Source organism: Apium graveolens, unplaced genomic scaffold, assembly GCF_009905375.1.
Source record: "Apium graveolens cultivar Ventura unplaced genomic scaffold, ASM990537v1 ctg1818, whole genome shotgun sequence".
Classification (NCBI taxonomy): domain Eukaryota; kingdom Viridiplantae; phylum Streptophyta; class Magnoliopsida; order Apiales; family Apiaceae; genus Apium; species Apium graveolens.
In genome coordinates this window covers 5,129-14,962 of record NW_027417408.1, presented here as the reverse complement: position 1 = coordinate 14,962, position 9,834 = coordinate 5,129, and the positions used below count along the sequence as shown (strand labels likewise).

Genomic DNA, 9,834 nt, shown 5'->3' with positions numbered 1-9,834 from the left:
ACAAGGGTGTTATTGTCGATATGAAGCCTAACTCTACTAGGATTATAACTACTTTTCTGGGTTATAAGGCTGTGAAATTCAATCTAGAGTCTAACAAGGCATATCTGATTAGACTAGATCAGGAGATAAGAAAAGCTAAGATAAATGATCTCAGAGCAGCTATTTTTCAAACTGGAGAAGATACAGCTGAATTGATAAATGCTAAAAGCAGGATGGTCAATGAACTTGAATATGCAGAGAGATGTTTGTTGAAGAACTATCTCAGGACAACTCCTGATATCAAAGAGATCAGAAGAAATTGAAAGTTGAAGCCAAGTCAAAGATCTACAACTACTTAAATTCTGAAGTTTATACAGACTAAAGCGATTACCAAAAGTTAAAGATGGTAAAGCTGAAAGGACTGTAAGTTGTAGTTATCTAGTCAAATTCTCATACATTTGTACTTAATGTTTTTGACATCATCAAATATCTGTTGAACTTGTATATTATGCTAATTTACAAGTTGGGGGATATTGTTAGATATATTTGATAATGTCATGTGTAATATAATTTGTGTTTAGTTTTCAGATCTTACCTAACAGGACAAATCAGTACTTAACTGGAAATCAGCACTTATACTGAAGACAGAATTTAAGATATCAGAACTTAAGTTATCAGAACTTAAGGTTCAGAAGATATTTATTAGGAGATAATATCAGGACTTAAGATGACTTTCAGATAAGGCAGGCGGCTGATTAAAAGAAAAGAAGATCGAGACTAAGACAGAAAGAATTGTGCATGAAGAAGGAATTCTATGAAGAATAGAATACTTGGAAGAAAAGATAACTAGTTGATATATTTTAGGAAGCAGAATTATATTCCATATCAATTAGAAGATTATCTTGTAACTGTGTAGTATATAAACACAGGCATAGAGTTTACACTATAAGTGTTACGATTATTGAAGTTATTATTCTTTGTAACTCTAGCAGCTCTCGTGATAATTTGTTCATCACTGAGAGAGGACAGTTCCATATTATAATAGAGTTTATTGTGTTGAATAAAATCTGTTTTCTGTTACTTAAGTTCTTATATTCGATTTGATTGTGCTAAACACTGTATTCAACCCCCTTCTACAGTGTGTGTGACCTAACATAAAGATCCTTTAGAATATACTGAGCCTGAGAAAGAAAAAGTCTCCCTAGATAGTGGCTTGCAGCTGATCTTGATAGAGTCACTTAAAAATGTAATGTACAATAACATTGTCAACTGTGACACTGCTAAGCAGATCTGGGAAAAGATAGAGACACTTTGTGAAAGAACAGAGGAAGTTAGGTTAAATCAAAGAAGGATACTGATTTCACAGTATGAGGATTTCATGGATAAGCTAAACAAAAGAATTACTGATGTGTTTGAAAGGTTCAATAAGCTGATTAATGACTTGCAGCTGCATGATAAATATTATTAAGCTAAAGAAGTGAACCTGAAGTTTTTGCTCACACTCTCTGACCATTTGGAACAGAAAATTTCAGCAATCAGAGAAGGGAGAGACTTGAGCAGATTAACTTTGGAAGTTCTATATGGAATTTTAAAAACATATGAATTGGAAATGATTTAAAGGAAATCATTAAGAGCTGGTCAAGGGCATGTTGTAGATGGTTCAAGTGCTCTTATTGTTAATGAAAGCCAAATCTCTATTGATGAGCCAAGATTCCTGACTCCAAGTGTTTCAACAAGTGAGCAAAGAAACAATGATTCACAGGAACAAGTCATACTGGAATTGGAAGAAGATGAGTTCTATACCCTGGATGAACTTGATGAGCTAGATCAGTCAATGGCCTATCTGGAAAGAAAGTTCTCAAACATAAGAGTAAAAAAGCCAAAATTCTTCAAGGGAAAAGGACAATCATTCAACAAAGACAACAGCTGGAAAGGAAAGGGGAAGTACACACCGGATAGCAAAAATGGCTACAAAACTGGACCTGTTTACAAATCAAAGATAAGATGCTATAACTAGGCCATTTTGCTACAGAATGCAGGAAACCAATTAAAGTAAAGAAAGACAAAGCTTATCTTTAACTGGAAGCAAAGTATGAAGCTCTTCTGAAGAAACAACAAAGCAAAACCTATATTACAGAGGGAAAGATATGGGATGATTCTCATAATGATGAAGATGAGGAAGCAAAACCTATATTGCAAGGAGAGTTATCCTCGTCAAAAATACAGGTACCAACTCTTACCACAATTGATTTAAATGTGAGTCAATATAAGGAAACTGTTGAAAAGATGAGCACAAAAATGTTTCATATTTATACAAGTATGGTTGCTGCTAATGAAGAGGTTAGTAGACTGACAAAGATAAATGAGAATCTTGAAAATGAGAAACAAGAAACTGAGTTGTTGTTGGTAGAGCTTGAAGCTGTGAAATAAGAAAATACATATCTAAAGAACAAGCTCAAGTGTGCAAATGAGATTGAAGCAGTGTTAAGGGAGAAATTAGAAAAGAATGAAGTCAAGTTGAAATCTTTCAGGAATGCATCCGAGTTGGTTAGAAAATACCATGAGAAGAATAAGCCATGTGCTAATATTGTTATTGGTCTTGATTATGATGCCTTGAACAACAAGAAAAAAGCCGTAGATGAAAAAGGAAAAGCAAATGAAAATGAAGATGTTCCAGCTATGCTGAAAAAGGCTGGTTCACCTATGTTCAAAGCATGTGAAGTAGATTTCAGTGAAAAAGAGTTGATCATAAGCAAGAATGTGCTGATGAAGATAATGAGAATGCATAAACAACTCCAACTTCCAAAGCTGAAAAGAATCCCATGATCAATCAAGATTTCAAGACACTTGTCAAGGAAATGAAAACTGAAGATGCAAAAAAGAAGAAAAATTGAAATGGGAGGATTGGGATAAACAAAAGCAACAATTTTTCCTATGTTGCAGATGCTCCAAGGAAGAAATGTGAAAAGTGCGGCTCTGTGAATCACCTAACTTACCTTGGTAAAAAGGTTGTTAGCAAGCCAGTTGAGAGAGCCTGCAAGTCTAATGAAGCCAAGGCAAATGATCCCTATTCAATTTGTGATAAGTTTGACTGCATTCCCTGTAAACTAAAAGTAATGAAAAGTTGCCACAAGCTGAGAGTAGATCTCAAAGAAGTCAGTATTGGATCTACAGCTGCAAGGGAAAATGCACAAACATCTATGAACGCTATTCTTTCTGAGACTTCTAACTCTACTTTTGCTAAATCAATTAACAAGAAGAAAGTACCCAACACTTCTTGGGTTGCTAAACACACTTAAACTCATTGTGTGCAGGGAAAAATAAAGAAGGTCATATGGATCATAGACAGTGGATGCTCCAGGCATATGAAAGGTGATAAGGCCCTGCTATCACAATTCGAGGAGAAGGTTGGCCCTTTGGTGACCTTTGGAGACAACAACAAAGGATTCACAATGGGACATGGCAAGATTGTTTCTGGAAATATTGTCATTAATGATGTAGCATTGGTAGCTGGTCTTGAAGTAAATCTTCTCAGTGTCGGCCAGTTTGCAGACAAAGGTTTTAATGTTCTATTTGACAAGGAAGAATGTATCTTCATCAGCAAGAAAACTAATGAAGTTGCTCTGAAAGGAGCAAGGAAAGGAAGCTTGTTTGTTGCAGACACTTGGACTCAACAATGAGGATGAAATTTGTCGCTTCTAAACCAAAGAATCCATAGAGCAAAGCAAGTTATGTCATAAGAAACTCTCACATGTAAACTACAAGGCAATCAATACTCTGGTCAAGAAAGAGCTGGTGAGAGACATGCCAAAATTAGAGTTTGCTCAAATTGAAATCTGTGAAGCCTGACAGAAAGGAAAAATGAAAAGATCAATTCACAAGTTAAAAACTGTAAATTTCATAAGTGCACCTTTACAACTTATTCACATGGACTTGTTTGGGCCAGTAAATGTCTTATCAATTTCAAGAAATGAATATGCACTTGTGATGGTGGATGACTACTCAAGATACACATGGGTAGAATTTATGCATTCTAAAGATGAGACCCCACACATCATAATTGAGCATATAAAGAAGATAGAGAAACAGACTGAAGATCAAAACTGTGTGAAAAGATTGAGAAGTGATAATGGAACAGAATTCAGAAATACAACATTGAGTGAATTCTGCAAAAACAAAGGCATTGTTCAAGAATTCTCTGCTTCTAGAATACCTCAACAAAATGGGGTAGTTGAGAGAAAGAACAGAACATTAGTAGAAGTTGCAAGGAAAATGCTGCAAGATGCCAATCTGCCAACTAGTTTTTGGGAGGAAGCTGTAAATACTGCATGCTACACTCAAAATAGATATCTCATTAACAAGATTCATGGAAAATCACCTTACTCAATCATGTATAATAGAAAGCCTATTGTAAAGCATCTTCATGTGTTTGGAAGCAAGTGTTACATTTTAAAAGACAACTCTGAATATGTGGGAAAATTTGACTCAAAGGTTTTTGCAGCAATTCTGGGATATTCATTGGAGAGAACTGCCTATAAGGTCTATGTAATTGATAAAAAGAAAATCATGGAGAGCACATATGTGACTTTTGATGATGAAAAGTGTCTAGGCTTGGAATGTCTTGATGATAATGAAGCGGAAACCCTTGCATTTGAAAATCTCAATATTGACAGTGATTCTGATGAAGAGGCTGGAGTCAATGCACAACAGATGATGAATGAAGAGACTACTGAATAGGAAACTCATGAAAATAGAAGCTCATCTCATACACCTGAATTTGATAGCACAAACTCAGGGGGAGAAAGAGAAGAAGGATCTACTAGTCAAACAAATAATGAAGAAAATGATGAAGGCACCAGTCAACAAACTCACACCATAAAATGGGACAAGTGTCACAATCCAAATGTAATAATTGGTGATCCCAATACTGGTGTAAGGGCTAGAAGTGAAACTACTAATGAGTGCCTACATGCATGCTTTCTGTCTCAAGTAGAGCCTAAGAAAACTGAAGACACTCTTATGGATCCTGATTGGATATCTGCCATGCAAGAAGAGCTTAATCAGTTTGAAAGTAACAAAGTTTGGGAGTTAGTTCCCGCACCAAAGAACAGAAGTGTAATTGGAACAAAATGGGTGTTCAAGAACAAGATGGATGAAAATGGTACAGTTACCAGTAACAAGGCAAGGTTGGTTGCAAAAGGCTACACACAGGAAGAAGGAATTGATTATGATAAAACTTTTGCTCCAGTTGCAAGACTTGAAGCAATAAGGATTTTTCTAGCATTTGTTGCTGTTATTCCCTAACAATCTAACAAAGAATTATAGAAGGGGGGGGGGATTGAATGTAATTCTTGCTACTTTTTAGATTTCAAGAACAGTTCTTCTATAAATAAATAACTGTGTTTGATTTAGCAATGGTGCGGAATGAAAATAGTGTAGAAATCAAAACACAAAGTATTTAAATACAAGTACTTAAAATCTTTCTGGTGGATTGAACTTTTCCACCAGAGATATATATTAAGTAGAGAACTCTGTGTTAGAAAATTGGACATAGCTGCTTACAAGTTGAACAACAAGAACAGAGAAATTCTTTACAGATTTTGCCTTATCTATTTCTCTTCTAAATGCTTACTAACTTGGATACTATTCAACTTGCTACCCTTGTTTTATATATCACCAAGTTACATGATAAAAAGACAAGATAATAAAATAAACTATTTCTAGTCTAATTTAATGCTACTATACTTCTCTTTCCAGTATCTTTGAATATCTTCAGTTTAGTATGAAAATGAAAAGACTACGCCATAGATGGCCTAACTGAACATTTGAGTAGGGGTGTTACCTTAGATTATGTTACTATAAATATGAAATTTTCACCCTATCACAATACCTACACTATGCGGGTTACTAAAGCTATAGGACTATGTTGCCATAGACAACTCAGGTGTTAAGTAGAGCTAACATGTTATAATGTGTTATTATAGATTATGTATAAAAGAAAATTTAAATTTAAACCAAAAATAAATTTTGTTTTTAGAAATATTTGATTTGGATAAATAATTCATGGATTCGTCTTGGAAAGTAATATTATATCGAATAATTGACTTATGAACATTTTGTAACAAGTAAAATAGTTTATTAATATAAATTATTTATTAATTATTTTGATAAATTTAAATAATTTTGATTATAAAATTACTTTTTTAATTATTTATTCTCCATTAATTAAAGCCTCTAATAGCTTTATATTTTTACAAATTAATTAGTAGTTTTATTGTAATAATTATAATGTGCAGAATTAAAAAGATTAAAAATATTTGAATAAAGAAAAGGAAAATAGTGACAAATTAAATGGGGTGGGATGGGTGGAAAAAAATATAATTAGATAAATAATTCAATTATTTGCCTTAGAATGTTAAGTATATCAAATAATTGATTTCTTTATATTTTATAACCATTAAAATAGTTTATTTAAATATAAAATTAAAAAGATTAATAATTAACTTAAGTAATTTTATAAATTTCGATTAAAATGTATAAATTCACAAATTAAAGCATGTAATAGCTTTATATTTTTTGCAAATTATAAATTTATAATTATTGTAATTATTATAATATTCATAATTCAAAATCATTAGAATATTTGGAAAAAAATAATGAAAAATTAAATGGGTCGGGCTAGTAACATTTATATTGGATTTGGGCGGCCAAATTTTCAACAAAGCGGGAAACAATTTTTCCTGATAAAAATGAAAGGCGGAATTATTTAGGGTCAATTATGTTTCCCCTCCCTTCCTCTTCCTTAGGGGTGCACTTGGGTTGCTCAAACCGATTAAACCGACCCTATTCTCTACCAGTCACTCAAGCTTTGTTTCCTCTCTTTCTCTCCCCTCTCTACCAGTCACTCAAGCTTTGTTTAATTACGACTGTAACACATTCGAGGTATGTGTTAGAAGGAATTCGGGTTTAATTAGGGTTCTAGCAGAGGGTTTAGGTTCAATTGGGTTCAAAAAAGATTTGGCTTCAAAAACGATTTAGATTTCAAGATGAGTTTTGAGGTAGCCTCTTCCAAGCTATGGTCGCTATTGGCATCCCTACTGCCGATGCTGTCAAGAGAAAAGTTCAGTTGGTTCATATTAGAAAACTCCCTTAACCCTTTTGCGGAATGGAAGTCCATGAGCAGGCTGCGTGTTAATTGATAAGGTAGCTCTTTATTCAGTTGACCATCTTTTTTAAGCTGCCGAGTCAGTCATGTAGTTTTTTAGCATTTCAGGATGTATGATTTTTTTCAATTTAATATCTATTAATCTTGGGATGAACTGGTTTGTATAGCTGCTCATGCGTGGACAGGAAAGTCAATTTCCACTATTATTGTAAGTTGATATTGGTAGCGTTGATTTGTTCTGTTAAATGTGAGAAATTGGCGTATTTTCTAGAGTAAGAATAGATCTCAATGTCATGTGGTTGAAATATTTTGAAAAGAGTCTCAATTCTGGTTTGTTCTTACTTGCCGAGTTTTTTTTTTTTTGGGGGGGGGCTCACCTTGAAAAGCCTTATACGTCTTCCCTGTTGATATATTTCTGTGAAACTGCAAAGATTATATTGGTTTGGAGAAAATGATTTAGTCAGGGAACCGTGTGTTAGCATTTTTTTGCTATGTCCGTTTATTTCGTGTTAGGAAATATGCTAATCTTACGTTGTTATTTGGATTTCAAGTGTGCTCCAGGTGTTAGCTACTATTTTTGGTCAATGTTCAAATGAGATATTGAGTAAGCTATAACTTAAATATCACGGCTTAGGATACTGTGGTCCACTCTGTTGTTTGCTTCAATGAATATTAATATGGATTAACTGTTTGATCTTTTTTATTCTTATCATTCTTGCTAAATTTACTCCATTAAAGTTGATGTCGGACTTTATTTCGTATACCCTTTATTGAGCAAGTTTAATGTTCTCTTATAAAAACTTGTTGTGATAACTGTGCTCGTTATTGCTGAGTCTGCAGACAATTTCATAAAAACGGTGACTCCATTTCTCTTATACTCTATTTTTGCCAATAACTTTCTATCTTTGTAACACTTTTGACCTGCAAGATGTTGCTCAATTCCAAAGTTTCTCGTATACTTCCTCGTATAGCTGAATATGCAAAGACCGGCCGTAATGTTGTAGTTCGCGCAAGGTTCTTGTTAATTATCCCTAGTGTTAAGTGTTAACCCTTTTTTGTCTTTCCTTTAAAATCACTCAGTCTTGTTATATTTTTCTCAGATGTTGTGACCATGCACTTCTGATTTGCTGCAGGTTTACATCTATGTAAGGCCAAGAATTAAAAAAACCCAAGAGCGATGTCTTAAAATGTAAGGCCAAAACAAAGTTCCTGTTTTTGATTTGATACAGATCTTTTATTACCTGCATCTCTTTTGGTGTTGTAAGGGGTCAGTTTAACCATGAAGAAAGCTCTAAACAAGCATCTGAGAAAAAGAAAGCTGTGCCAAATTCCGTCAAATGTAGGAAACAGTCAAAGAAGACTAATATCGAAGAGGTGGCACAAGGTTCCGGAAGCTGGGTGAATCCTAAATCTAATGTCGAAGAGGTGCTATCAATATATATAAAAGTTGTGCATAGTTAACTTAACTGATCATAGAAAAACAACTTTCAGTCTGTTAGTGCCTTGTATAGTTGATATCAGTGATCAGTGGTGTCTATAGATTAACACTTGATTTTTTGTCAAATTCAGATCAGGAAGAGTTGACTTCTAGATCTAGTTGTTTTGTTCTCTAGATCCATGTTAGATTGGGTTAGTGAACTAGGAATGTGGTCATATATACGATATAACATTGCCAGCTGATGATATTTTGTGCTTTAACATTGTTTATCCATGCTAGTAGTCTAATGGGATTTTTTTCTATACTTGTATGCTCTCCTGTCACTAACTCCGGTCCAATACATTTTTTTCCTCAGCTTTATGTGATAAAAACTAGGGAAGAGTTGACTGGGAAAATTGCCTACAGTCGTTACAAGAAGGTAATTTCTTACTTTCCATACTTTAAGTTTGTAGACCTTTATGATTGTCTTACTCTGAGCACTTCCTTAAATAGGAATATGAGAAAATGGAGGATGCAAAGCATGCAAGTCTCTCCAGTTGTCGGAGCCGGGAGCGGGAGCTGATCATGTTTTTTTTGTCGCTTCTCTGTATTATAGTGCAAAGCCTCTATTGTAGTTTTATACAACTTTATTAATTTTAATTGGTGTAATCTAATTATTGTGGGAGTATTTTCATTTATAAAGTTTAATTTATATTTATTATCATATCTATGAAAATTAAAGGAAAATCAAGCAACAAAAAATCTATGTAATGAATATGATTTTTTTTTAAATTATTTATGTGGGGCCCACCATTTTGAAATATATTCTAACATTTATTGCAACACAAAAATTATGTTACTATAGAGTCCCAAAGATGTTGCTATTGATTTCTGTAGTAACAAAATATGTTATGTTGCAATAGAGTAGCTGATGTGTTGCTATAGATACCTATACTAACTAGTTACGGGTCAACATAACTCTGATGTTTCCTTAGCCTTTTTGGGCCTATAGCAACATTTTTTCGGGTCTATAGCAACACAGTTTGGGTGTTGCGTAAAGCAATCTATGGCGTAGCGAAATCCTTTTTTGTTCTCTAAAACCTGAATTAGGCTGCCACAGTCCATTTGCATATAACCAACGCTTGTGACTGTCAAGTCACTATCAACTGCTCTTTTGAATCTGATCATCCGTTGAAACTAAAATTGATCATCCGTTGAAACTTTGGTTGATCATCTGTTGAGACTTCTTTTGATCATCCGTTGAAACTTTGTG

General features: G+C 33.9%; 1 protein-coding gene across 10 annotated transcripts; it reads left to right on the top strand.

The window, feature by feature from the left end:
• The first annotated feature begins 6,717 nt into the window (after positions 1–6,717).
• Positions 6,718–9,279, top strand: LOC141700149 (uncharacterized). 10 transcript variants are annotated; one of them, XM_074503958.1, is made up of 7 exons: positions 6,718–7,182; positions 7,312–7,352; positions 8,073–8,180; positions 8,278–8,333; positions 8,410–8,569; positions 8,938–9,000; positions 9,075–9,279. In XM_074503958.1, the coding sequence occupies exons 3-7, from the start codon at positions 8,073–8,075 to the stop codon at positions 9,213–9,215; spliced, it is 528 nt and encodes a 175-aa protein (XP_074360059.1). In that variant the 5' UTR covers positions 6,718–7,182; positions 7,312–7,352; the 3' UTR covers positions 9,216–9,279. The 10 variants fall into 10 exon arrangements, 4 of the variants coding, with proteins under 4 accessions (XP_074360059.1, XP_074360060.1, XP_074360057.1 ...); XM_074503959.1 differs by lacking the exon at positions 7,312–7,352; XM_074503956.1 differs by having other exon boundaries at positions 7,312–8,180.
• The last annotated feature ends 555 nt before the right edge of the window (positions 9,280–9,834 follow it).